Source organism: Falco naumanni, chromosome 14 (assembly GCF_017639655.2).
Source record: "Falco naumanni isolate bFalNau1 chromosome 14, bFalNau1.pat, whole genome shotgun sequence".
Lineage (NCBI taxonomy): Eukaryota > Metazoa > Chordata > Aves > Falconiformes > Falconidae > Falco > Falco naumanni.
This window is the reverse complement of record NC_054067.1, coordinates 22,352,414-22,377,963: the sequence shown is the minus strand read 5'-3', so window position 1 is coordinate 22,377,963 and position 25,550 is coordinate 22,352,414. Positions and strand designations below refer to the sequence as shown.

The window sequence follows — 25,550 nt, the reverse complement described above, 5'->3', positions numbered from 1 at the left end:
GGGGCCAGAGCAGGTCCACTCCCCTCTGCAGCAGACAGTTTACCTTGGATCAGCTGATTAAGGCAGCTGGATACACAATCAATCGCCCTCCGGTATTTCCAAACTCACCTTTCAACCTGCTGAAGCGGAGTCTGGTGCGGGGCTTGCCACCATGAAAACAATTATTGCAGCCTGTTCCCAAAATCTTAGTGGTAAGATATTTCCAAAGTGTGTTTGAATGGTTTCTGATGCTCCGGCAATGCGAGGAGCTGGTCAGGCAATGAGCGTTTGTTGTCACTATTGTGTATTTGCTTTAGGCTGCTTGGGGGAAAGGGAGGTGTTCGGAGCAATTTGGGGTTAGCGGCGCCAGAAGAAAACATACAGTTGCTCAACGGGAAAGAAATTTCTGACAATGCGTTCGGTAACGTTATTCCTGCAAGATGCTCTGGAGTGCTGCAAATTCCCTTCGTCTTTCCTTGCTGCTCCGGGCTGCAGAGTCTGAGTTTCTGGGTTTGAAGAGGCTGTGGCCAGGGCCGGCAGCAGAGCCCCTGGGGTTTCTCCATTTTCTGTCTGCGGTCTGGGCATTGATGGAGTGCTTGAGGAGAGAGCTGGAAAAAGCAACTAAAAAAAGCAACTGTTTGGTAGACACAAGTTTGCTAGACAAGAGCTCTGTGTCTTCCCTGGAAAAAAGAAATGGGGCTTTGGAAAACTGATGGCAGCGGAGCTTCTGGGGATGCCTTGCTGGGTGTGCGGGGACAGGCAGGAGGGATCGCTTAGAGCATGGCACACTGCTTGGGGGAGAGGAAAAACAATTTTTTGGTGCTGGTGGTGGCTCCAGTGTTTCTTTATTTCAGTTGTCTCATTCATGGTTTGGATTGAGCCTGGGAAGAGTTGAACCTCCACCAGCCACCTGAACCAGGGTTTGGTGGTTCTCCTCTGCCCTGGGGGTCCTGCTGCGGGCCTGAGGGTCCCTGGCCTGGGGAGCCGTGGGGAAAGGTCTGCTCCCATTTCACCTTAAGCATCTCTGTCTGGCCAGCATGGTGATTTTTGGGTTGTTTTCTTGGGAAAACAAGGCTTTTGTAACACAAGAGGTAGCTCACTGCAGTCGCAGTGGTGGCTGTGACAGGTGGTCTCAGTTACAGTGGACCTTTGACCAGGAGCAGTGTACTGGCCGAACTGGTGCCGTGCGCCTGTTTCGGGGAGTAGGGATGGGGCTGCCTGTGGAGTTTGGATCCTGGATCCTGGCCCGGGGCAGTTAATGGTTCACCAAGGTCAGTCGGAGGGAAGGGGGCGGCGGGGGGAGTGGAGCGGCTGCAGGCTGCTGGACTGTCCCTCACGGGAGCCAAGGCTCAGTGGGGATGGCCATGGGGATGGCCAGCTTTGGCCACCTTGGCTCAGCCCCTGGCCACTGTCCTTGCTGCTCGCTGGGAGGCAGATGCTGCCCCGCACCTCCCTGCAATGCCAGCTGAGAAAGCCCCAAATTCTCTGTGAGCCTGAACGAGGAGGTCACGGGAAAGGTCCTGGCCCTTCAGGAGCTTGGCCTGGTGCGGGAGCTGCTGCTGCGCTGAGCTCCCCCCGGTGCACCCAGGCCGTTTGGGCTTAGGTGTGCCCAGCCTGCCAGCTGCCCCCTGCTTGGAGGGGGCATGAGCACCCCCCACCTAATCCCACCCCATCACATTCCTCCTTGTCCAGCTTCATCCTTCACATCCTACATCCCGTCTTGCCCCCATACCCCAACCCTGGCAGCTGTGGGTACCACTGGGTTCACCCCCCTGCCAGCACGGTGGGGCAGCATTTGTGCAATCCATGCGATTTTGGGCTGGGCACCGTGTCCCTCCCCGCAGGCAGCCGTGCCAGCATCCAGACCGCCCTGCGCACCCTGCTCACAGCACCCTGGCCCTCGCAGCGGGACATCCGCTCCTGGCTCCAGCTCCTCTCTGTCCTGCAGTGGGTGCTCAGCTTCCTGCTGCTGGGTGAGTAGGGGGCTGCGGGGGGTCCTGGTGGGGGTGGGTGCGTGTCTGCTCACCCCTGTCCCTGGCTTCCACAGGAACAGTCAGCCTGCTGCTCCTCATCTACCTGGTGTTCACCAGCTTCTGGCCCATCTCTGCACTCTACCTGGCCTGGATCATCTACGACTGGGACACACCAGAGAAAGGTGGGGATGGGCACCGTTCCCCCTTCCTCCCTTGTTGCAGCAGGATGGGGTGCAGCGTCCCCCATTTCTCTGGATCCATCCCAGCATGCCCAATGGGGAGCACCACACTGTACCTCCTCCTGCCTTCCTCTTCTCCATCATCATCATGGCGGAAGAAGGACATGGCAGATCCATGGGGAGATGTGCCCAGCAGGGTGGGCATCATCTCCTGGGGTCCTTCCCTGGTTTGCAGGTGGCAGGAGGCTGCCGTGCCTGCGGCGATGGCCTGTGTGGAGGCACTTTCGGGATTATTTCCCTGTGAAGGTATGGTGCGGGGAGCTGGGCTGCCGGGATGGGACATTCACACAGGTGATGGTGGTGGTACCACCCAAAAGTATGTGCCACCGTTACGTCCCCACGACCCCTTTTCGTCCCCGCAGCTGGTGAAGACGCACGACCTGTCCCCCAGCCACAACTACATCATCGGCTCCCACCCCCATGGCATCCTCTGCGTCGGTGCCTTCTGCAACTTCATCACGGGCTCGACAGGCTTCGGGGAGATGTTCCCAGGCATCCGGCCCTTCCTCACCACCCTGGCCGGCAACTTTCGCCTGCCCATCTTCAGGGAGTACCTGATGAGTGGGGGTGAGTGTCCGTGGGCAGCAGGGTGGGCAGCTGCCTGCCCCCTACCCTCACAGGCAGCCCTGCAGGCACAGCTGGTTGCGCTGGCTTGAGCTGAGTGGGTGCCCCAGGGACGCACCCCCTGCCTGCCCCACTCCTGCCCAACTCTGCCCGCTGCAGGCAATGCCCATGGGCAGAGGGGCTCCAGGGGGACTCCCCGGTCCCATCCACGGGAAACCTGGGACTGTTGGCCTCTGTGCCCCCCAGGAGCAGCCAGGGCAGGAGCAGTGCTTTGCCTGCACCCTGTCTGTGCCCTGCCTGAACTCCACCCTCACCTTGCTTGCACCCTCTCCCCACCCTGCCTGCACTTTGCCTGCGCCCTGCCCCCAGGGCTGGGAGCCTGGGGGACCCATCCCTCCCCGGGGGCTCTCCCGCAGCAGGGGGCGCCCTTGCACTGTCCCGTGCGGGGTCCCGCCAGGCATGGCCCGGTGCGGGGTCCCCGGTGCGGGGTCCCGGCCCCGGGCACAGCGCGGGCAGGCAGTCCCACCGCACCAGTGGTCTGTTCCGCTGCAGGCCTGTGCCCCGTGACACGCCGTGCCATTGGGTACCTGCTCTCCAAGAATGGCACCGGCAACGCGGTGGCCATCGTCATTGGCGGCGCAGCTGAGTCGCTCTCCTGCCGTCCCGGTGTCACCACACTCATCCTGAAGAAGCGCAAGGGCTTTGTCCGCATGGCCCTGCAGCACGGGTGCGTCATGGGCACTGCCGCCACTGCTGCCACAGGGGTCTGGTGGTCCCGGCACACCATGACTGCCCACCGTGTCCCCTCCACAGGGCCTACCTTGTCCCCTCCTTCTCCTTTGGGGAGAATGACCTCTTCCGCCAGGTGGTCTTTGAGGAAGGCAGCTGGATGAGGAGCATTCAGCAGCGCTTCCAGAAGATGATGGGCTTTGCTCCCTGCGTCTTCTATGGCCGGGGCCTCACCTCCGTCCGGTCCCGGGGTTTCCTCCCCTATGCCAGACCCATCACCACCGTGGGTGAGCATTTCCCGCTGGGGCGGAGGGGCCCCCCAGAAGGTGGAGGGGCAGAGAGGAGGATGCCCCACGAGGGGTGGTGTGGGAAGGCAGCCCTCCGCTCGTGTCCCCAGTAAGCCAAGCACTTCCCTGCGCTACTGCCCTGACCTCCCTTTCCTCCCGGCAGTGGGGGAGCCGGTGATGGTGCCCAAGATCGAGGACCCAAGCTGCGAGATGGTGGACATGTACCACGAGATGTACATCCGCTCCCTGCTCAAGCTCTTCAATGAGAACAAGACCAAGTACGGGCTGTCGGAGACGGATGAGCTGCACATCCTCTGAGCACGGCCAGCGCCGGTGGCCAGATCCTGGCTCACAAGGGCAGCCGGCTCTTGCGGGTGGGGATTTCAGCCAGCCTGGCCTGGGGGACTCATGGGGGACGGTTGCCACTCCAGCCCTCTGCTTCTCCATCTGAAAAACCTGAGCAGGAGGTGGGAGGAGGCAAGGGGAAGGGAAGATTGGGGGCCCGCCTTGAAATGGGGTTTGGAGGGGCTGTGGGTGACACGGCTGTCCCCTGAGGATGTGGGGCTGATGGGGAGAGCTGGTGCAAGGCTGGGGGCCAGCAATGGCCATGGTCCCCCCATGATAAGCAGGACACCACAAGCTGAGGGAGGGGGGTGTCATGGGAGGAGGGAATTAGATGGGCTCCTTGGGGTGGCGTCCCAATAGCAACCGGGAACCAGGCTAGGGAGACATCCTCCCCTGGAGTGAATCGGGGACACTCCCAGATTTGGGCACCCTTGGAAGTGGCCTCAGCCAGGACCGTGTGGTCCTGAGCAAGGGGTGGGCGCTGCTCTGGCCACAGTTGAGCCTTTTCCGCTCCCTCTATACCCAATACAGATTTCCAACCACGCCACGGCTGCCTGTGTGTGCTGGGGGGCACGATCAGCAGCACTGCAGCCATACCCCCGCACTCCTCGTGTGGGTGGACCTGCCACCCGCCTCTGTCCCCTCCCTGGCACCCCCGTCTCCAGAGCTGGGGGCGTGCATGGTGGGGACCCTTGCACTGCTCGGGTGCAACCCAACAGCTCCTGGGTCCACCTAAGCCATGTCGGATATAATGGGAAGTGCGGGGCGGCAGTTGCTTTTACTGGGCTAACTGGGTTTAGGAGGGAAGTCTCCTCTGTTTTCAGCTGAGCGGTGAGTGAGGGGCAAACTGGGTACCACTGTCTGGTGGAATGGTGGTGCAGGGCTGGCACGTGGCATCCCTGGGACTTTCTCCCTCCCCAGGTGACCTGGGCAGCTCCTGGTGGGATGTGGTTGTGTGTGACCGTGCCCGGGGGGGTGGCACCCCGACGATGCTATGGGTATCCCTTCCCTAGGCATGTGCTGGCAGGACTTGTGGGGAGACAGTGGGGGGCAACCCCACCTGGGACTCCCTGTGATGGGGACAGCCCTGTCCCATCCCTGCCCGTGGGAGAGTCAGCAGCACCGATGATAGTCATCTCTGCTGTGCTCCTCTGCGCAGGCACTTGGTCAAACAAAAGGGCTGGGTAAACATTTGGAAAGCAAACACCCATAAAGGCAGATTCCTGAGGACTTTTCCGTCACAGTGGGTGTCACCATTCCAGCTCTTTGCTCTCAACCTGCACCAGCATTTAAGGTGGTGGGTGGGTTTTCTCTGCTCTCAAACGCTTTCCAGGGTAAGGGTGGGCATCTCATCCCTCTTCTGCCGTGGGAAGAAACGGGCCTGAGCACAGAGAAAGGGGAAAGGGGCTTTATTGGGGAGTGATGGGCAGCAAGAGCCCTGTGCCACGTCCCTCCCCGCCTCTCCCAAGGCCAGCAGTGATGGGGATGTCCCCGAGAACCTCCACCAGGTACGTGGGGACCCAGCATTGACTCTGTCCCCGGGTTCAGTCCAGTCCCCACATGTCACTGTTGAGCAAACTGAAAGGGCTGTGTGTGCCCAGGGAGGGACCAGTGTCCCTTCTCTTTAGTCACTTGTCAGCCCCCACATGTCCCCAGAAGTGCCCTGGGATGGGATGCCAGCCTGCCTCCCCAGAATGGCTTTCTCAGCATCCTTCCCACCCCCACAGGTGCCCAGTGGCTGTCCTGCCCCGAGTGGCACCAGCATCCTCCTCCCATGGTAGCCCAGGACAGGGCTGGGATGAGCCCCATGGCCACCAGCCCTCAGCCCTGAGGCCTTTGCCCCTGCAGAGTGGGTCGGGTTTGGGGACCTGGGGGTGCCAGGGTGCCCACGCAGAGCCTAGAGGGGCTGCACCTTGTGGAGACCAGGGATGAAGTTACTGGAACACCCTTTGGCCCCTCAGCACCCGCCTCCGCTCTGTGCTGTCCCTCGTCTGTCACTGGCAGCGTGGCTGCCACCCAGGATGTTCTCCATGGAGGGGGATACCAAGGCCAGGTCACATGTGGGCACAGGCCGGAGGCGCTGAGCTGGCCCCCGGCGCAGCTGCCCCCGGTACTTGTCCCCGACCATGAAGTACAAGATGGGGTCGAGGCAGCTGTTGATGCTGGCCAGGGGCCGAGTGATCTTGTAGGTGAAGTTGATGATGTTGAGGGTCGAGCAGTCGGCTTGGAAGTAGCGGGAGGTGTAGTACATGGTCCGGGTGATGTGGAAGGGCACGAAACAGATGGCAAAGACGGTGAGCACGATGATGATCATCTTGATGGAGCGTTTTTTATAGGAGGGCATTCGGGGACTGGGGCTGGAGAAGCTGGGCTTGCAGAGTCTCTTGGCCATCAAGCAGTAGCAGAGGACGATCACCAGGAAGGGGACCCCGAAGAGGAGGGCCATGATGGAGGAGCTGTAGTGCACGTAATGGTCAAACTCCTCAGGTTTGGTGGTGTCGTGGCACAGGGTGCTGTTGCCCTTGGAGCTGGTGGTGACAAAGATGAGGTTGGGGATGAGGCAGATGGTGACGACAAGCCAGGCACCCACACAAATGATGCGGGCGTGCTTGGTCTTCACCCACTTCAGGGAGCGGATGGGGTGGCAGATGCCCATGTAGCGGTGGATGCTGATACACGTCAGGAAGAGGATGCTGCTGTAGAGGTTAGCGTAGAAGAGGAAGCGCACGATCTTGCAGAGCCATTTCCCAAAGGGCCAGTTATTGCGATCGGCATAATAGTAGACCAGGGTAGGGAGGGAGAGGACGTAGAGTGTGTCGGAGACGGCCAGGTTGAACATGTAGGTGGTTGTGGCGTTCCAGGGCCTCATCCTGGAGATGAACATCCACAGCGCCCAGGAGTTGAGGGGCAGCCCCACCACAAAGACGATGCCGTAGGAGATGGGCAGCAGGATGAACTTGAACTCCTCGTTGAAGACGCACTTTGCTTCTGCCACTGTGGTGGTGTTTCCTCCTGGCCAGGGAGCCAGAGTCGGTGTCCACAGGGCAACTGGGAACGTCCTCACTGAAGTGGCCATGTTCTCTGAGCCAGATCTAGGGGAGACGTTAATAAAAGCGTATTAGTCGTTGATCCCGACCATTGTCAGGCACAAAGCATGGAAGGGAGCCAAAGCTGCCAGATTTCCCCCCCCTCCAGGAGCTCCGGCCACTTTGATGGTTCTCTGGTTTTTCTCAGCTCGTGCGTTCGAGCCTCACGGGGAGCCAAGGGGGACTTGACAAATCCTCCCCTTCGCAGCCCCCGCAATGACACCCATTAATCATCCCTTTGAGCAGCGCCAGTGACACCAGCACCGCGTGGAGCCGGGAAGCGTGCCTGAGACAGAGGACCGCGCCGGCCCCGCCGGCCAGCAGCCCCACGGCGCGCCGAACAATGAGACCTTTATGAGCAACAGCAGCCCCTGGCCGGTGCCAGCGCAGCCTCTTGGAAGCCGATTCAGCCTAATTGGCACCATCCTGACAATGCTGCTCGTCCCAGGGGGCTCCTTGACAGAAGAAAGGCGGGAGGAGAAGAAAGGCTTGTCTGGGGGAGTATTATGGCCCAGGGAAATCCTCAGGGGGCTGTTAAAGGAGCCTTTGGGAGAGAGTGTCCCTGGACGGTGAGGGGCCTCCAGATGCTGGGTATTCTCCGTAGGAGAGGGATGATCTAAGCCCTGTGGAGAGGGGCTGCGCCAGAGCCAAGTTCCAGCTCAAGACAGTGCAAGTTCACAAGGCAGGCAGGACGTTTCCTTTCGCACAGAGTTGGGATCAAAGACTGGGATCTGCCTCCTCCTGGGAAATCAGGCCCCCAGGCCGAGGCGTGAGGGCAAGCTGTCCAAGGGTTGCATTTGCCTCTCGGGACATCTCAAGTTCGGAGCCCACTCCTCCAGAGGGAAGAAGGAGCTTCTGCCATCGTGGTGTCCAAGCAAAGGCTGCTCGCACCTTGGCCCCTCCACGCCTGCCACCATCCCTGGTGAAGCGATTTTGGAGTGGCTGCTTCTGCCAGCTGAGGATGGATGCTCAGATGAGTAACCTGGGAGCAGGAGCATCAGCCACGCTGCCAGCAGAGACCAGGGTGTAGCCAAAACCGTAACTGACGGAGGGAGTGCTGGTGCATCTGCAGTTTCTGTTGGTCCAAAGCTCACACAGGAGGTGATGGGTGCCAGGACGGAGGAGGGCTCGGGGCTCAGGGAGACAATGTGCATGATGCTGGTGTCAGTGGTACAAGATGGAAAGCTGTGTTCTTTCAGGCTCCCTCATCATCATCATCATCCTGTTTGCCCCTTGCCTTCACCACGGAGATGTGCAGCCTGACAGCTTCTCATGGCAAGCACCGTTGGCACGAATATCCCATAGGGTGTATCCACGGGGTCAGCTGAGCTGAAATCCATCTTCTCCCTTGGAGATGAGATGAAATCCATCTCACTTGGAGAGAGATCCCTGGCTTTACAGAAATGATCACAAATGAATCAGCAGGCAGGTGGCCGCTAGACCAGCCGCTCCGCCCCACATGCATCTGTCTCCGCACTCTGTTTGAGTTGTGGGCTGAGCTGCAGCTTCGGGCTCACATCAAACACCCTGCAGCTTCCTTCCCGCTGCGGCTGGCACCGGCAGCTGCCTGGCTTTATTACAAGGATGAGTTCAGAGAGCAACAGGCAAGTCCTGATCAAACATTAACAGTGCAAAGAACTTGCTCTCTTCTCCCTGAACCAGGAGGGAAATCCACCTGGTAGGAAACCCCAAGCTGCTGAGCGCTGGTGCCAGTGGTGGTCCCATGGGGTACTGTGCTGGTCATGGCGGTCCCAGCCCAGTGGCTGCATCTCCCCCGGGCTGTGATGCTGCTGAGGACACGAGGCTCCAGGAGATTTGTTTTCTTCTAACCTCTGAGTGCAAGTGAGCATGAAGCCTTGAGCCCAGCCGGACCGGAGGTGCTGCAGGGTTCAGTGGCCAAAGCCAATGTCCATGGCATAGGTCAACAAACAACTATGTATGAAGAAGCCAATAAATAAAAAAAATAAGTCTGGTGTGAGAAACGGTTAAGGAAAAAGCGTGAGCAGCTGTGTGGTGCTGAGCTGCTTGGAGGAGAGCACAGGTACATGGCTTCTGGCAGCTGATGAAGCCCCAGAAGAGTCAGTGCTCAGAGTGCAGTTTAGCCATTCCTAAGCAAGCTTCTTTGGAGGATAACCACCACAATATAACGCAAAAGAAGATGACGTTTGGCAAGCTTTATCTCAGTAGGTTTCCTGCTTCCTCATCTTGCTCATGATCAAAATCAGTAGTTTAAATTGCTGATTCGTGTCAGTCCGCCCCAAGGACACGTCACCACCGCATCCATTCCTCTGCTCCTCCCTGACACCCCCAGCAAGGCTCTCCCTGGCCACAGCCTCTCTAGCGTGGGCTTTTCCAGGAGGGACTGACCGCAGGTCCAGTGAGGTCTGAGCCAAGCGTTCAGGCTCACAGATGGAGCAGGAGCTGGAAGGCGCTGCAGGGAAAGGACATGGAGCAGGGGAGGTGATGGCTGCTCCGGCCCTGCCCGTTTTGTGGATGCAGGAGGGCTGTGATGCTGGGGAATCTCTCGCCCATGGCAAGCAACATCCCGCTGGGACAGTGCCCACAGGCTGGCTCCTGCACACGTCCTGGGAAGCAGCAAGGGGACCTGCAGAGCATCCATGATGCCATCTGCCAGTGGGAAGGGGCAGGGGCCAGCCACGGGGCCCTGCAGCTGGGGACACATGCTGCGCTTGGCCCTTTGCCGCAGGAACAGGAGCTCTGCCCTGGCTCCCAGCCCTGCAGCTGTGCCCAGCCTGAACCCGTCCTTTGGTCCCACAGGCGGCACTGGTCCCAGTGGGAGCCAGCAGCTGCCCCAGACCCGGGTGCCCCCAACCCGGGGTGCCCCAGCAGCTGGCCTAAGCTTCCTGCATGGGGCATTTAAAGGAGCGTTGAAAAGACACCAATGAAATGAATGAGGCAGTGCCGAAGACTCTGCTCCGGAGCCAAAGTTCTGCCCACTGGCAGGACGGGACAGACCATCGGGGATCGTGACATAGCAGGCAGGAGCTGGAGAGAGGGGAAACGAGAGAGGACTTCGGAGGAGAGCGAGCAGCCGGTGAGGGACATGGGGCTGGGTGAGCCTGGGACCAGTTGCTGCTGGAGCATGGGAAAAACAGGGCTTTTCTTCTCGCCTAAGCTCTTAGAAATTGCAAAACAAGGGAAAATTATGCAAAACATCCTGCACAAGGACCCTTGTCCCTAATCGCCACGTGGTTCATGCAGCCAAAGCCCCGGCACAAGGAAAGCATGACCTAATTTCTTTTCGATCCTTCCCTTTGACTGCAAGAGCAGCCAAAGCACGATCTGCCCGCTCTGCCTGGGCACTGGTGCCTCCTCCCCGGGGATGCCAGTGGGGCCGGGTGTTTCCCTTGCTGCCCATCATGTCTCCTGCTCCAAGGTGACCCCCTTTCTCGGCAGGGTGGGAGATGGGGGTTTCCTTTCACCCTTGGCTGGGCTGTCCCTGTCCCTCGGTCTCCCTGGGGAAGGACAGGAGCCCACAGCATCCAGCTAAGCTGCAGCAGCCCGAGGGCAGCTTCATTCTGCGAGGGCACAGCAATTTGGGGGATGGACAGGCAGGTGAAGGAGAGGAGGTGGCCACAGGGGGAAGTATGAAGGCCCTTGGTGATGGAGGAAGGCAGTGGCACGGTAGGGAGGAGGATGCACCAAGGGATTTGGGGGCAGCGGAGGGATGGGGAGAACTGGCTGACCCCCACCCGATGCCCACCCTGCACTGCGAATCCCACCTCCATCCCTTGCAGGGCCCAAGCTGCTCGCCGCGGGGACCCCGGAGCCCGGCTGGCTGTGCGCGGCCGCGGCGAGGCCGTCCCGGCTGCTGCTCTCCGCCACGCGTGGGCTGCCCCGGCTCACCTGCGGACCTGGGCTGGGGTGGCTCTCAGGAGCGGGGCACCCCCGGGGAGCGCCTGTCCCCCGCGGGGCTGGGGGCCATGCCGGCGGGGCGGTGGGCTGCCCTCCGCCGTGCCCGGCCGTGCCGAGTGTGCCCGCTCCGGCTCTCCGGCTGGGAGCAAAGTGCCCGGGGGAGGCAGGGCTGGAGGCGGGCGGAGGCGGGTGCGGGAGCCCGCAGGTCCCTGCCAGTGTCCCTGCCCGCCCAGGGGCTGCCTGCAGGGCTCATGCCGTGCTCCCGCCCGTCACCCTCGCGGGGGCCACCTGCAGCCCCCCAGACACGGGATGCGTGGATCCCACCCATGGGCTCACAGCCCTTTCACCGTGGGGGCCAGGGACACTCGGCCGTGGGGACTGCAGCCTGTCGCTCGTGGGGATCACCGCTCCCCAACCACAAGGGCCACAGCCCCTCATCCGCGGGGACCGTACCCCTCGCCCCTGGGGACCGTGGCCCCTTGCCCAGCCCAAGGGCAGCCCCTCTGCTCCACTGGGACCGCGCCAGCCCCGGCACTGCTGGCACCCTGGGGTGCTGCCCTGCTGCGCCCCGGCCCTGCAGGGCAATCCTGGGGACAAAGGTGGCCAGTGCCACCTTGAGGCCAGCCTGGGCATAGTGTCCCCAAACCAGGGCCGCCTTGGGTGTTGCAGCAGCCGGAGCCTTGCCAGGCCGGGGTGCCCCCGCGTTTTGGAGGCAGTGTGTGCCCCCTTTCCTGCGGAGCTGTGCCTGGCCCGGGGGGACTCACTCCCCTGCGGGCGTGCAGGTGGCACCTGCGATGGATGGGGCACGCCGGGGGCGAATGGGTGCACCCCAAGGTGTAGGGGACCACAGCCAAGAGTGAGCCAGCTCGGGGTGAGCAGGGGCTGGGGGGGCTGGTGCAGGGGCACCCCCGGGTTGCTTGGCCACAGAGGGAGAGGAGGGGGCCCCCAGCTGTGCAGGGCTGAGCAGGCAGAGCCGACGCAGTCGGAGGGAACTGCGCTGAAGGCAGAGCCAGCCCGGCACGGGAGCCCCATGGGACATGGGCAAGGGCGGCCTCGAGGACTGGGGTGTGCCGGGCCCCCGATTAAACAGTGGGAGGCAGGGGGCAATGCTCCTGGGGCAGCCGGGGCACCAGGAGCCAGCGCTTCCCCCAGCTGGCTCAGCTTGGCACGCTCCCTTCTGGGCCTTGCACAGAACCAGGCACTGCACACACGCACCCCAGCGCCCCTGAGACTTTATTCTGGACAGGAATACAAGGAGTGGCTCCCAAGGAAATGGCACTGCAGCCTCAGGAGTTGCTGCTGTAGAAGTCCTCTGGGAATGCCATCCGACCAGGGCTGAGCCCGGGGAGGAGGGAGCGGCTGCCGAGGCCGAAGGCACGAGGGCGCACAGGGCTGGGCTGGCCACAGATGCTGCTGTGCCCTTGCAGGCTGCAGCCTCGCGGCCCAAAGCACCCAGCAGTCCCCCTTCCCGACATGTCCCATGTCCCCCATCCCTCCTTGCTGGCGGGGCCCAGCGTGGTCCTTCCATCGCTTTGGGGAAGGAGAACAGAGTCAGGCGGCGCCACCTGTGGAGTGTCCGTCCCAGTGGCCGCAGGAGTTCCCTGAGACTTTCCAACTGCATCACTTGCTGGTAAGACCAGACAAGTCGGGCGGTGGCCAGCAGGTCCAGCCCTGGGTGCCTGCCTGCCCGGTCCTCAGGAGCTCGCTGCCTGCCCCGGGAGCTCCACGGAGGAGAGCACGTGCGGTGCTGGGGTGGGGGTAGGTGCTCTAGGCACTGGGTCCGAGGTCAGGTCTCTGCGGCGGGGTCACTGCGGAGCCCTCACCGAGGCTGCTGGGGCTGAGGCGGGGCTGGGCTGGGCTGAGCACCCTGGTCTCCAGCAGGTCCCGCTCCATGATGTCTCTGCACATGGGGTGAAGGGGAGCAAGTGCTGGGGGAGCCACCGAGAGGGAGCGGGGAGACTGCACTGCCCTGGGGCATCCATGAGGATGTGGGGACTTGATACCCTCCTGCCCTGCCCCATCCCCACACCAAGGCTCACCTCTCCTCCCCCCTGAGGTGTGGGGCTCTGCCAGGGACCCTGAGGCCACAGGAGCTGGCCTGCACGGTGCCCCCCTTTCCAAGCTCCAGGGCCTGGGGGTACCTGAAGATCTCCAGGTGGTCCCAGCCATGCTTCTGCAGCCCTTCTTCATCCTGCTGCAAGCCGAGATGGCCCAGGCACCTGCTGCCAACATGGCACCACTCCCCCTTGTTGTAGGGCCACTGGGGAAAGAAGATCAAGGACACATGCCAGCAGTGTCACGTCAGGACCGCAAAGCTCCCACCTTCACGTCCTCACCCCACATGAAGGGCCACATTTCTGCTCCACTTCCCACCGTACCCCACTGCCTGCACCGTGGTGGCTCCATCAGGCAGAACACTGCCATAGGGATGCGACCTCACATCTGCTGGTGGCTCTATGACCAAAAGCAGGTCCCCTCCCCTTCCCGAGCTCCCCAAGCCCCTTGGCTGAGCTCCAGAGCCCCGCAGGGACCACAGCGGTACCTCTCCAGGGTGGCCGTGCTGGTGAGCATCCGACGTGCACCTTGGCACCTCCTGGCAGGGTTGTGGGGGCGGCTCCAGGGTGCTGTGGGTCTGGTGCAGTGGGGTCTTCTGGCTGTCCCCTCCACGCTTGGGGGCCACCCAGTCCAGCTGGCTCAGGCAGGTGGCCATGTGCAGCGCCATCAGTGAGCAGTCGCCCAGCCCCGGTGTGTCCCTCGCCAGGACGGCTGATTTGGGTCTCTTCTGCCGGCCCGTGCCAGGGGGGCTCAGTGGGTGCCCGCGGGACAGCCCCCCTGGCACACAGTGCGGCCAGCCACCCCACCGCTCTTCCTCTGAAGGCGACGGGACCTGCACCCCAAGGGGCCTCCGGCACCACTGGCCCCTGGGCGGGCTCTCCACCTGCTTGTTGTGGGCTTTGCCGGCACCAGGGGCTGGCACCCACGTGTTGGGGACCCCCTCAAAGATGAAGTAGGCTGGGTTGGTGTAGCCGGTGGCTGGCTCCGGGAGGCTGCGGGGCCGGCTCCTGCAAACACAGCAGGATGGGCTCAGAGTCACCCCACAGCCAGGGCTCACGGCGGGGCTGAGCCCAGCTGGGGTACCTGAGGCGCTGCAGGGGTGGCCTGGGGTACGTCGGGACGTCTGCTGCTGGCTCGGCATCCTCCTCCTCAAAGCTGATCCACTCTGCAAAGACACCGTAGTCTGGCCTCTCCCCACCAGGCTCCACACGGCTCCTGCCCGTGGCTGGGGTCCAGGGGGGCAGCGCAGGCATGGGCAGGTGGGAGCGTGGCCCTGAGCCCCCGTGCCCAGGGCAATGGGAGGGGGCTGGCGTGCGGCCGCCTTTACCGTAGAGCCTCTCACGGGTGCTGCACCTGTCCTTGGGGACCCGGACCTTCATCCAGCCACGTATGGAGCCCGTCTCCTCACCACGGTGGAAGAGGAAGGTCTCAAACTGCTGAGCCATGCTGCCAATCATTGACCTCATCGCGATGCAGCACTCACCTGCAGGCGCAGCACATGCATGCATTGCCCCCCCGGGCAGCTCGGGGGGCAGGTAAGCCCCCCCAGACACACCCCGGGTGGGCGTGGGTGCCAGGGTCCCTTCCGCCAAGTTCCAGCCACAGAACCTTACACCCAGCAGGCTGTTACCTGAGCCCTGTGGGTGCTATGCTTGGCACCCCCCATGCCACCACAGTGGCCCCCCACACCACTGTCCCACACGTACCGTAGGACTCGCAGCTCTCCACACCCTTGACGCTGAGGAGCAGGTGCTGGTCCCCCAGGTACTCCAGGTCTGGCAGGATGGGGTTCAACTGCAGGAGGAGAGAGGGGTGCTCAGGGGGGCTGCCGCAGCGCAGGGTGGCACAGGGGTGTCACTATCCTGGGGGGAGGCACGGTGTCAGCCCCCGGCACCCCTTGGGGCTCAGGGTATGGAGCCAGCAGGTGGGATGGGGTAGAGGAGGGAGGAGGATGCTCGAGAGCTGGGGGGGGGGGGGGGCAGCATCTGCCCCCACCCCGGTGCGTACCACAGGCAGATGCTTTGTGGACCAGCCCAGCCTGAGGAAGCCCGGGATGTCACAGCTCTGGAAGGTGTTCTCCCCACTCCGCTGGGCCTCTGCCGGGGGACAGCGGGGGGCACAGCTCCAGCTGGGGGTAGCTCGCCCCCACAGCACACCCCTGGCCCCCCAACGCCCCGGCCCCATGGGGCCACCTCACCCTCCAGGCAGTAGGAGTGAAACTCGATGTAGCACTTGCTGCGGCTGGTGGTTTTCACAATCACCTCGATGCTGTCCCACTCGATGCAGGCCAGGGGTTCAGGGCTGGATCCGGGAGCTGCAGGCAGGTACGGGTGGGTCGGCGTGCACCAGCCAAGTGCCCATGGTCAGGGCTTACCCCAGCTGGGCACGAGGGGTGACAGACCCCTACCCCTTACCCTTCTTGGGCACAAACTGCGACGTCACTCCCACCTCAAATGTGGCAAAGACAGGTGAGTGGTCACTGGTCACGATGTCATCGGTGCAGCCTGCATGGTGGGAGGGGGCAGCTGGGTGATGGTCCTCGAGCCCTGGGGTTCTGGGCAGCACTGGCCAGCCTGGGCTCCCCCCAGCCACAGGGTCTCGCTCACCGTAGGAGTTACAGACCACGTGGGTCTCCGGGTGCGACTTCCACAGGATACGGTCACACCACGAGGGGACGTTGATCCTCATCTAAAAATGGGTAAAGGCAGACAGCTTCAGTGCCCCCCAGCACCACCCCAGCCTGCTGTCCTTGTCCCCCCATGATGTCCTGCAGCTCAGCAGGAGTCTCTGGGAACTCACCCCTGTGGCCTTGAACTTCTGCCACACGTAGCTGTCCCGGGAGCCCCGCTCGTACCGGTATGTGGGTGGGAAGGAGATGTCACCCTCACCTGGGAACCAAGACATGAAGGTGGCATAGGGGTCAGCATCCCTGTCTGTCCCCACAGTGGCAACCGACGGAGGAGAGACCCCATGGGTGTCATGGTCCCCATGTGGGGCTCACACGGATGGCTGGCACCCCTGGCCACCTCTGACTGTCCCCATGCTCACATGTTCTCAGGACACAGAGCCCAGGGACCTGCCCTGGGGACTTGCATGGTGCACATCAAGGTGCCCCATGCTTTTGGCACCTCATGCAGGGCTGTGCCGGGGCTGGGGACCACCGTGTGCTGGAGCTGGCACACAGAGAGGTCTGTGGGGACCCTGGGTGCCACTATCTTGTCGGGGGGAGCAGTGCCCTTGCCCCTGCACTCACTGAATCGCAGGAACACCTTGTTCTTCTCCCGCTCCAGGTTGAGCTGGTCAACAGCCAGGAGGGCTTCGAATTCCTTCTTGGTTATATGGGCGAGGATGTCCTGCACCAGGGGAGGAAGGCAGGGTGAGCCCCGGCTCCTCTCACCCCTGTGGCTGCACCGGTGCTGCCACCAGCGTGCCACCATCCCCAGCTGCGATGTCTGTGGGGTCCCACCTGCACATCCATGTCCAGGCGGTAGTTGAGGTCCCCGAACCAGAAGAGGTGGGTGAAGCGCAGGGTGAGGTCGAAGGCTGCCAGCCGCTTGTCGCCCAGGACCAGGGAATGCAGGATGTCACTGTAGTTCTGGTTACGCCTGCGGCGGGGACGGCAGCACCCTGTGAGCCACCCCCGGGACACCTCATCCTCATCCTTTCCCTGCCAGGTGGGGACAGGAGGGGTACAGGGACAGCCCCCCAGGGCTATTCGAGCCCCCTGAGACACCCGCCTGCCCCAGGGCAGCCCCGTCCCACTGTGGCCCTCCATCACCTATGGGTCTTCTCACTGCCAGAGGCCAGGTGGCAGTTGACGAAGCCGAAGGAGGTCCCGTTGAAGAGGAAGGAGACGCCCACGGCTCCCTTGTTCCCTGCAGGGATGTCCCAGGCACTGAGCTGGGGGGGGCCCAGAGGTCCTGGGATGGCCCTTAGGCTGCCCCCTCACCCTGGGGATCCCCCCAACCCCATCCCCAGCCTTACCCAGAGTGTTGGCAATCCCAGTTTTCACACTGGAGGTGTGGACGTGGCTGATGCGCCGCTCATGCTCGGGCTTCACCAGCACCACGATCTTGATGCTCCAGAGGCACTGCAGGGCAACCTGCGGAGGGGCAGGGTGGTGAGTCTGCCTGCTCCCCTGCACCACCCCACAGCCAGGGGTGGTGGGGATGGGGAAGCAGCAAGGTCAGCCAACCCATCCGTGAAAGGTGGCACAGCCAGAGGGGTCCAGGCAGCACCCTGCGGTTACCACTCGGTAGTCGATGGCCATCAGGGTCTTCAGGGATGCGCGGAGGAACTCGACCCATTCACGGTCACCCAGGGAGTTCTCCTGGGTGCCGATAACGTAGACGTCGTGCGGGATGCAGGCAGTGGTCTCATCCTGCGTGCGCCCCAAGCCCCTCGCGGTCAGCCAGGAGGCAAGGGAGCGGGGCGGTGGCATGCTGCCTGTGGGCAGGGGACAGCGGATCACCAGGGGGGACAGCATGCCAAGCTCCTCGAGCTCCTCTCCAACCACAGACCCTACACATCTCCAGGAGCTGCTGGGGATGGGAAGCATTGCACCAGCTCCACGGTTCACCCATGCACATCCCAGACTGATGCTGGGATTTCCTGCTACCACCCCAAATCCTCCCAGGACCCCAGCTCCTCGGTTTCCCTGACAGCCACTGGGCGAATGGACCATGTTGGGACAGACAAACCCAAAAGCGGCCAGGTCAGTGTTTTCTCCAGCCTCCTCCTCCCACCTGGACCAACTCGGACCTCGGGTTTCCTGGGGCAGCTCCCCACAGCCCTCACCTCTCCAAACCCACCTGGGCTTACGACGAGCCATGGCAGCCTCCCAGGACAATGTGACCTTCTCCCAGCCCCTTACCCATGTTCCATGTCCCGATGTACACTGAGATGAGGTCAGGCTCATCCAGGTGGGAGTGCTGGATCTTCATCAGCTGCAGCAGCTGGCAAAAGGCCTCTCGCTTCTGCAGGATGATATGGTGGTCTTAGGGGCTGTTCCAAAGGGAAGCCAGGAGCTGCAGCACCCCAGGAGGTGCTGGTGGCAGGATCAGGGGGACATCACACCCAGACATGCAGGTCTCAGCCCTGAGACCACTTATTTGCTGCATCACTGCGTAACAGCTCTGTATTCCCGCAGGACACCCCGTGAGTGCAGCCGATGCTGCTTACCCGTGCGTTGGGGAAGACGAAGTCTCTGCTCAGGCTCTTCTGTGGCTCCCGGTCGTACACCAGCCTCACCTTGCTCTGCACGCTCTGGTATTTGATTAGCTGCAGGACTGAACACTGGGTGTAAGGGGGGCAGTGGTGGCCCCCCACCTCCCACCATGGGGCCTGCAGGCAGCGTGGGGTGGGGGCTCAGGGTGTCACCAGTTCTGCAGCCCATCGCCCTGGCATCAGGCCCATGCCAGGGAGTCCCACAGCCCCGCAGCACCCCACTGATGGCCAGTGGGGGGGGGTCAGCAGCCCCTTACTTTTTTCCTGATGGATGGTCTCCTCTGGGGACCCGCTGCCCCACTTGGTGATGGCCACTGTCCCCGACTCCACGTCCACTGTCAGGGCTGCCCGCTGAGACTTGCCCATCTTCACCTGCAGGCAGGGACGCAGTTCCCGGGTCGGCCCCGTGCCTGCCCTGCCTGAGCAGCAACGTCAGGGCCCCACCGTGCCCCCCTGCCCTCACCTCAAAGCTCTGCATGGCCAGAGTCTTGGCAGCTGGCGGGGGGGCCACCGCCACGCTGGGCAGTGCCAGGTTGTGCCTTGACACCGTCTCCTGCAGCGACTTCAGCACCTGCCGGAGAGATGGGCACTGGGCTGGGGGCACTGGGCTAGCTGGTAGCCCTGGGCACCTTGCACCAGCCTGTCCTGCCCCGGCAGCCCGGGGCTGTGCCGCCGCTGGCAGCTTGCTTTGCCAGAGGGTTCAATTGAAGTGAGGGGGGGTTGCTGGAGCAGAGTGAGGTTCCTGGGCACTGGCAGAGCCAGGCAGCGGCTGCCACCAACAGGGACTGTGCCTGCCCCTGCATGCAGCCAGCACAGCGGGAGCGGGGCAGGCACCTTCTTCTCCAGCGAAGAGAGGAGATGGTTGACAGTAGATATCTTGTTGAGGAGCAGCTCAAGGTCTGGATCACTGGTTAGGAGACCCTGAAGGGAAGGACAGACATTTTTGGAGCAGCACAGCGGCACTGGACCAGGGGATTCGGGATTCCTCCCCGTGGGTCTGGGCTGCACCCTGACATATGGGGGTCCCTGGGGTCTGGCTGGGGAAGCAGCTTCCCCTCCCACTGTGTCCAGGACCGGGTGCAGGAACAGGTCCCTGCTTGTCCCCAGGCCCCAGGGAGCCAGGTCCCCTTGGCTGGCTGCAGGGACCCTGGCACACACAGCACCCAGGGACCACCAGCAGTGCCGTGGGGCATGCAGCACCTTTGGGTGCCGAAAGGCACCAAAACCACCCCAACCGCTTCCCCTGAGGACCAGCTTCACCCAGCCACGCACAACAAGGCACCTGCTGGTGGCTGCAGGGGCCCGGGGGGACCTCACCTGCTCCCTGGCCGGGCTGCGAGGGGACGCGGGGGGGTCGAACACCCTGGCCAGTGTCTCCAGACCTGCCAGGGTAAAGTCAATCTCACTGCAGAGGAGAGAAGTGGGTGAGAGCTGGCACGGGCATCTCCTGAGCCTCGGTGGCAATGCTCAGCCATCACAAAGGGGACAGGGATGAGGTGGGTGGCCGGGGAGGGTGGTCCCCTCCAGCCCTGCCACTCCTGGGCCACTCGCCTGTGCAGCGCCCGGCAGGCAGTGACGAGTGCGGTGCTGAGGTGGCGAAGCTGTGGGTGCCCGTGGCGCAGCGCCTCCAGGTCCAGCTGCAGGTGGTGGTTCAGGTACTCGGCCATGAAGCCCATGAAGTCACTGGCTGGGCTGCAAGGTGGGGTGAACGTTTTTGGAAGGATCCTTCCCCCCGGCCATGCCTGCCCCATCACCCCCGCCAGCCCAGGGAGGGCAGGGGCGTGTTACCTGCTGTGAACCTGCTCCTGCAGCCTCTGGTGCAGCTGCTGTGAGATGTGGGTCCGGCCGGCGATGGGAGCGCTGAGCCACGTGCCCGCCATGGCTCCCCCAGCCGGGACCACGCTTGCCACATGCCTGCCACCTCGGCCATCCTCCCCATCTGTGGGCAGAGGACAGCCGGCTCAGCCGGACCCCCTCCCCGCTCACAGCCCAGCGCGGCCCCGCCACCACCTCCCTGGCTCACCTGAGTCCTCGCTGGCTGCCTGCCTCGGCCGGGGCACCGGGTAGAGCAGCGGCGTCACCAGCCCGTTGTTGGGCTGCTGGTAGGCGCTGACCAGGTCAGGGAGCGTGCGGAAGCACTTGGCCTGGATGCCCTGGATGGTCTGGGAGGCAGAGGAGGGGAAGCACCATCGCATCCCCCACCTTCTGCCAGCTCCGTGTGCTGGCGCAGCCCCCAACTGGGCTACGGAGCAGCCTGCTGAGTCAAGTCAGTCAGTCCCCAGAAATGTGCCCATGGCGAGCTGGAAGTGCGGGCTGGATACCAGCCCTGTGGGGAGCTCACCCCCGCTCTTTTCAGGGCAGCAGAGCAAGGAGAGGAGCGAGGAGACATCTGCCTCATGCAGCAGATGGGGATGCTCCCTAGGGACCCTCAGGATGCTCTTTTGAGGGGGCTAGAAAGGCAGAGATCTGGGTACCACAAGAAACTGTGAAGTGACACCAAAGAGCAGAAGTGAGGCCAAGCCGGTAGCCAGGACAGACATTGTGGGGACAGATGTCACAGGGACTGGGCCAGTGTGGCCAGGCTGGGGCAGGGGACAGTAGCAGGAAGGGGGCAAGTGTTTTGCCGGGTGAGCTGGTGGCAGCTGCCGGGCCGGTGGGGAGGCAGCTTTCCCAGGTGGCCCCGTGCCGAAGGGGTGGCTGCAAAGCACTCGCAGTCTGCTGGTGCTGGGCTTTGCAGGCAGCTCGTGTGAAAAGCAAACCACACCAGCCACCACCCCTCCGGGTGCTGCATGGGGGCTGGCGAGGGTGGCGAGCACCTCAGCTCCTTCACACCTGCATCCTGCTGGCACCCTGGCCCACAGCCTGCGGCCCCGTGGCACAGCACCCGGCGGCGCTAGCCAGGGCAGCGAGTGCACCCCAGTGGCACCAACCTCTGGGCACCCATCACAGCACCCACCTGGACAGAGAGCAGCCCCTTGTCATCCGGGAGGATGCGGTAGGTGTGGACATGCCGCTGAAACCTGGGAGAGAGCAGACCAGGGTCCGCCACAGCACCCCCCACAATACCGTGGGCATGTGGTGGTACTGGGAGGGCGCCCAGCACCCAGCCCTGATGCAAACACCCCAGCCCCTCTGCAGAGAGAGGAACTGAGCTCTTATTGCTGGAAATAAAAGCATCACCCTCAGCTCTGGGTCTGTAGTGGTTTGCAGGGGAGGATGCGCAGTGTCCCCCTGCCTCCAAACAACACCCTGCCCGCAGCGGGCATGGCCCCGGCACGCAGCCCCGGCTCCGTCAGCATTTGCTGGGGCACCTTCGGCCCCATGGCTGCGGGTGGCAGTGAGGGTTTGCAGCCTGCCAGAGCCCGGTGCTGTGCTCCCCAGGGCTGCCATAGTACAGTCGTACTCGCTCAGAGGCCACTGCACATCCCTGCCCGTGCCACCACCCTGCCCAGCAGCAGCCTGACCTCCAACTCGGTGCTGGGATGCTGGGAAGAGCGGGAGCAGCTGCCGGCTGAACCCACGGCGTGCCCCGCACCCCTCCGCACCCCTCAGCACCATGTGTTTGCAATTTGTCCCGTGCATCGGGCCAGGCCAGCCGTAGGAAAGGGGTGGCATCCTGCCAAAGCCGCCGAGACGCCGCCCCACACGCTCCCCACTGCAGACGTGTCGCTCGGCTGCAGGAAGGGTGCAGGCAGCAGCAGGAAGGGGTGCAGGCAGCGAGGAAGGGTGCAGGCAGCCCCAACAGCAGCGCTCGCAGGGGCTATGAGCCTGGGTCCAGGTGCAGGGATGGCAAGGGGCGCCGTGGGTGGCAGGGGATGCAGCCTCCAAGCCCCAGCATCTGAGATGTTAAGAGTGGGCGTTGCAGTCCGGATGTGGCCACATTGGGGGTTGGAGGGAGAGGGGATGTTTGTTTTCGAAGAGGGAGGGCGATGCAAGTCAGCCTCTCCCACTCCCACGCACGGAGCCAGGCCAGCCCCAAATGGCTTGGCGAGCCCTGGATTTCGGGTTCTCCCCTCAGCAACCCTGGTGCTGAGCAGGGCTGCTGGCCCACGCTTCTGCCTGCTCCCAAAGACACAGGCTTCTCCACTGGTCTGACCTGGAGATCGTTTGAAAACCCCTGTGCCAGCTCTCTGGCACCCTGCTCACCCCACCAGCATCCCTGCAGAAGGCTTTTCCATGTTCTGTTAGTGTCAGAAGTGGTATGCCCACAGCAGGGAGAGGGACAGAGGGACCCTGGCAAGGGGCAAAAGAGAGAAACCGCAAGCAGAAGCCAGGCAGGTGACTCACAGAAGGCAGAGGGCATATGCCCCCGAGACCGACTCGCTGTCCCGCACCAGGAAGCAGCCATCCCGCCCAGCCTTGGCCAGCAGCTCCTCTGCCACAACCCGGCTGATGTCCCGGTGGTACCAGCTTGCTGCTGCCATCCTCCAAAGTGGTGGGACAGGGGCTGTGCTGTGTTCCTGTCCCAGCCCCGCATCCGGGCTTAGCAGCGCCTGCTGGCCATCAGCTGCCCCACAGGGTCGGTTGGGGAAGGTGAAGGTGGGATGGGGGCACCAGCCCCCTGGTACCCAAGCACGTTGCTGGCTGGAGGTCTCAGTGGGTGATGGGCAGCCACTGAGGTAATGCTCATGGGGATGGGGTACCCTGTGGCCAGGCAGCGTGGCAGGAGCAAGACCAGGGGGGCAGCTGGTGCAGGCTGGGGGTCCAGATGCTCATCACAGAGGTTCCAGCCTGCAGGGTGCACGGGGGCGGAGAGGGACAGCTCAGCAAAAGGATCTTGCCCACGGGAGGATGGCCCCATGCTGCTGCCCCAGCCCCAGAGCCACCATCCTTCCGTGGTGCATGGCAAGGACAGGCCATGCTGGTGTCCCAGCAGCACGCGGGAGCCCAGATCTCTCCCCACACACTCACCGTCCCTCACAGATGTACTGTAGGCTCCTGCAGCTCTTGCGGGATGCTGTGGGCAGCGAGTTGAGTTTTCAGGGTGCAGCTGAGCAAGAGCGGAGCTGTGATGCTGCACCGGCAGCTGTGGGCTTCCTCCTGCTGGGCACGCTGGCAGCCCTGCCCATCACACGCTGCCTGCCGGGGCGGCTGCAGGGACTCAGGCAGCACCCACACTGGCCCCACCAGCAGGCACCCCCGCTCCCTGGCCCCACCAGCCAGGCCCACTCGCTCGGTGCCCCGCGCCGCTTGCTCGGCACCACGGCGCTAGCTGTGCTCTTCCTCTTTCTCTGTGCTCTGCTCTCCCTGCTGCCAGGACCAGCCTCCTCGCTCCTCCTCCTGCTCCAGCCCTGTTACAGGGGAAGCCTGCAGCACGCAGGGCTGAGCATGGCAGGGTGCAGGCAGGAGCCGTCCCGGAGTGGGGGCTCTGCCTCCACCCTGCTCCCCACTGTTCGACTTCTCCGGGGCCGAGGGGCGATGCGGGGGCAGAGCCCCATCCCTCGGGCAGGACCCTGGGAGAATGGACCGCCAGCAGTGTGGGACAGCAGCAAGCCCCTGAAATGTGTTTGGGGCGGTGGGCAGGCTGCCTGAGCTGCCCACCACTGGGTACCTTGCTGCATTGGGGCTGAGCTCTGACTTTTGCTGCTGGCTGCGTGGTGATGGAGATGCTGCAGGCATCAGGTGGCCACACGAGCCAGGCGCCCATGATGGTGTTCATGTCCCCCCACCTGTGCGTGCCTTGCTTGCAGGCAGAAGGGAAGCAGGGTTCAGGAGCTCCGGGGAAGGGGTCGGGAAGGAGGGAGGTTTTTCCAGGCAGGACAGTGCTGCAAACAGCATCGGGGTTACCCACAACTCCTGGGTGCAGATCCAGAGGTTTTGCTCCTCATGGCAAGGCACTAGCAGGCCCTGCGCATGTGGCTGGCTCGAGCTGTGCTAGGGCAATTAGCTCCAATTAATTACAGATAAGCAGCCACCATTGTCTGCTGCCAGAGTGCCCAGAGGGCACCAGGGCTGCTCTGGGGGGAGATGGAACAGAGGTTCCTGCTGGAGGAGGATGAGGATAGAATGCCATGCTGAGCCACGCTCCCGGCTGGCTGCCACCCTTGGCACCACGAGCCAACCCTTGCAGCATTGAGCAAAGGGTCCGTGCCCCACGATGCCTGCCCCAGCCCACCGGTGCAGACGTGCCAAAAGCCCCTGCCAAGGTTTCCTCCTGGGCTACCAGCTTCGAGAGGAACCTGTGGCTGGGCCACTGAGAAGTTGGGCAGCCTACTTGATTTCAGGCTGGTGGCTCCGGGCTGCACAGCAGCAGCGGTTGCATCTCTCACCAGCACTCACCACAGGGACATGCATCCCACTGGAGACCCCTGTCCTGTCAGAGACCCACTCCTGCTGGCACTGCTCTCTCCCGTTACTTAACAGCGCGGCAATAATTCCCGACAGCCGCAGAAGTGCCTGGCTTTGGATTAATGCCATCTGTGCCGCTTAATCCAGATCAGGGAAGCAAGCCCTGGAGCTCTGAGGGGCTTTGAAAAATCAGCAGCGTGGGCATTTATGTAAGGTGTCTGTGGTGCACAGTGCCAAAGGCTGAGCTGGGATGTTGCCAGATGCACCAGCACCCAGGGAGCTCTGCCAGCACCTGGGGAACAGTTGTATTTTGGAAGGCAACATGGGTTCACTGGTGCCAGCTTGCTAGGTGGCTCCAGCTCCATTCGGGCTCCCTTTGAGGGAAGACCCTGCGGGCAAGGGCGCTGAAGCAGAAGGACACAGGAAGCCCCACGGCTGGTCCCTGGGGAGGCGGGACCCTGCAGGACACTGTCCATCTGGAGCCAGGAATGAAGCTGGGCCCCCACGTGCTCCACCAGCCCCATGTCCACTGGCGCCCTGCCCCGCTGGAAGCAGCCATTTGATCTGTGCTTCACACAGCGCATGGACCTGCAGGGATGGGTGGGATGAGGCAGAAGAGAGGAGCCTTTGGTCATTATTAAACAGGAAAAAGGAAGAAGCCCTCTCTCATTTTGTTATTTTTAACACAGCGCTGCATCCCCTAGCTTCCTCCCCCAGAGCGTGGCTCAAAGCATGGCATGAGCGCAGGAAGGGATGTGGTCTGTCTGTCTCATCACTGTTTTGGGGAGGGGAAATATCTGCCCTCCTACTTGGGCAAGGTCTCCCTGGATGAATCCACCCCATTAAACCGAGCTGAAGCTGCCCATAATGAAATCTGCTCTCCATCCTCACCATGCTCTGCCA

The 25,550-nt window shown here is 63.0% G+C and overlaps 3 protein-coding genes across 6 annotated transcripts; 1 reads left to right on the top strand and 2 right to left on the bottom strand.

Annotated features, from left to right (window-relative positions):
* Positions 1-16: 16 nt before the first annotated feature.
* On the top strand, positions 17-4,659 carry LOC121097313 (diacylglycerol O-acyltransferase 2-like). Its single transcript, XM_040614174.1, has 8 exons — positions 17-191; positions 1,824-1,952; positions 2,027-2,134; positions 2,367-2,437; positions 2,554-2,758; positions 3,308-3,482; positions 3,569-3,771; positions 3,935-4,659. The coding sequence occupies exons 1-8, from the start codon at positions 152-154 to the stop codon at positions 4,087-4,089; spliced, it is 1,086 nt and encodes a 361-aa protein (XP_040470108.1). The 5' UTR covers positions 17-151; the 3' UTR covers positions 4,090-4,659.
* An 851-nt stretch (positions 4,660-5,510) lies between these two features.
* Positions 5,511-11,202, bottom strand: P2RY4 (pyrimidinergic receptor P2Y4). Of its 4 annotated transcripts, none has more exons than XM_040614171.1 (2): positions 11,070-11,202; positions 5,511-9,134 (listed from the first exon to the last, which is right to left on the bottom strand). In XM_040614171.1, the coding sequence occupies exon 2, from the start codon at positions 7,190-7,192 to the stop codon at positions 6,074-6,076; it is 1,119 nt and encodes a 372-aa protein (XP_040470105.1). In that variant the 5' UTR covers positions 7,193-9,134; positions 11,070-11,202; the 3' UTR covers positions 5,511-6,073. The 4 variants fall into 4 exon arrangements, with proteins under 4 accessions (XP_040470105.1, XP_040470104.1, XP_040470107.1 ...); XM_040614170.1 differs by having other exon boundaries at positions 5,511-7,208; XM_040614173.1 differs by having other exon boundaries at positions 5,511-7,208; positions 11,078-11,202.
* A 1,113-nt stretch (positions 11,203-12,315) lies between these two features.
* LOC121097628 (phosphatidylinositol 3,4,5-trisphosphate 5-phosphatase 2-like) lies at positions 12,316-23,600 on the bottom strand. The gene is made up of 28 exons (XM_040614773.1): positions 23,271-23,600; positions 22,647-23,090; positions 21,316-21,379; positions 20,383-20,521; positions 20,148-20,298; positions 19,911-20,051; positions 19,677-19,764; positions 19,194-19,280; positions 18,823-18,930; positions 18,617-18,731; positions 18,315-18,421; positions 18,007-18,109; positions 17,383-17,579; positions 17,118-17,235; positions 16,912-17,008; positions 16,600-16,738; positions 16,387-16,486; positions 15,933-16,021; positions 15,740-15,821; positions 15,548-15,637; positions 15,331-15,447; positions 15,141-15,229; positions 14,840-14,927; positions 14,461-14,616; positions 14,217-14,298; positions 13,621-14,140; positions 13,118-13,338; positions 12,316-12,978 (listed from the first exon to the last, which is right to left on the bottom strand). Exons 2-28 carry the CDS (start codon positions 22,781-22,783, stop codon positions 12,846-12,848), a joined length of 3,558 nt encoding a protein of 1,185 aa, XP_040470707.1. The 5' UTR covers positions 22,784-23,090; positions 23,271-23,600; the 3' UTR covers positions 12,316-12,845.
* Positions 23,601-25,550: the final 1,950 nt, after the last annotated feature.

Coding starts and splice junctions, on each gene's coding strand:
- LOC121097313 (XM_040614174.1), top strand. CDS start 152: ATGAAAACAATTATTGCAGCCTGTTCCCAAAATCTTAGTG. Junction 2,759..3,307: donor GGAGTACCTGATGAGTGGGG/GTGAGTGTCCGT, acceptor GTTCCGCTGCAG/GCCTGTGCCCCGTGACACGC. Junction 3,483..3,568: donor CGCATGGCCCTGCAGCACGG/GTGCGTCATGGG, acceptor TCCCCTCCACAG/GGCCTACCTTGTCCCCTCCT.
- P2RY4 (XM_040614171.1), bottom strand. CDS start 7,192: ATGGCCACTTCAGTGAGGACGTTCCCAGTTGCCCTGTGGACACCGACT.
- LOC121097628 (XM_040614773.1), bottom strand. CDS start 22,783: ATGGCAGCAGCAAGCTGGTACCACCGGGACATCAGCCGGGTTGTGGCA. Junction 20,299..20,382: donor GGCAGCCAGCGAGGACTCAG/GTGAGCCAGGGA, acceptor CTCTGCCCACAG/ATGGGGAGGATGGCCGAGGT. Junction 18,931..19,193: donor TCTCTTCGCTGGAGAAGAAG/GTGCCTGCCCCG, acceptor TCTCTCCGGCAG/GTGCTGAAGTCGCTGCAGGA.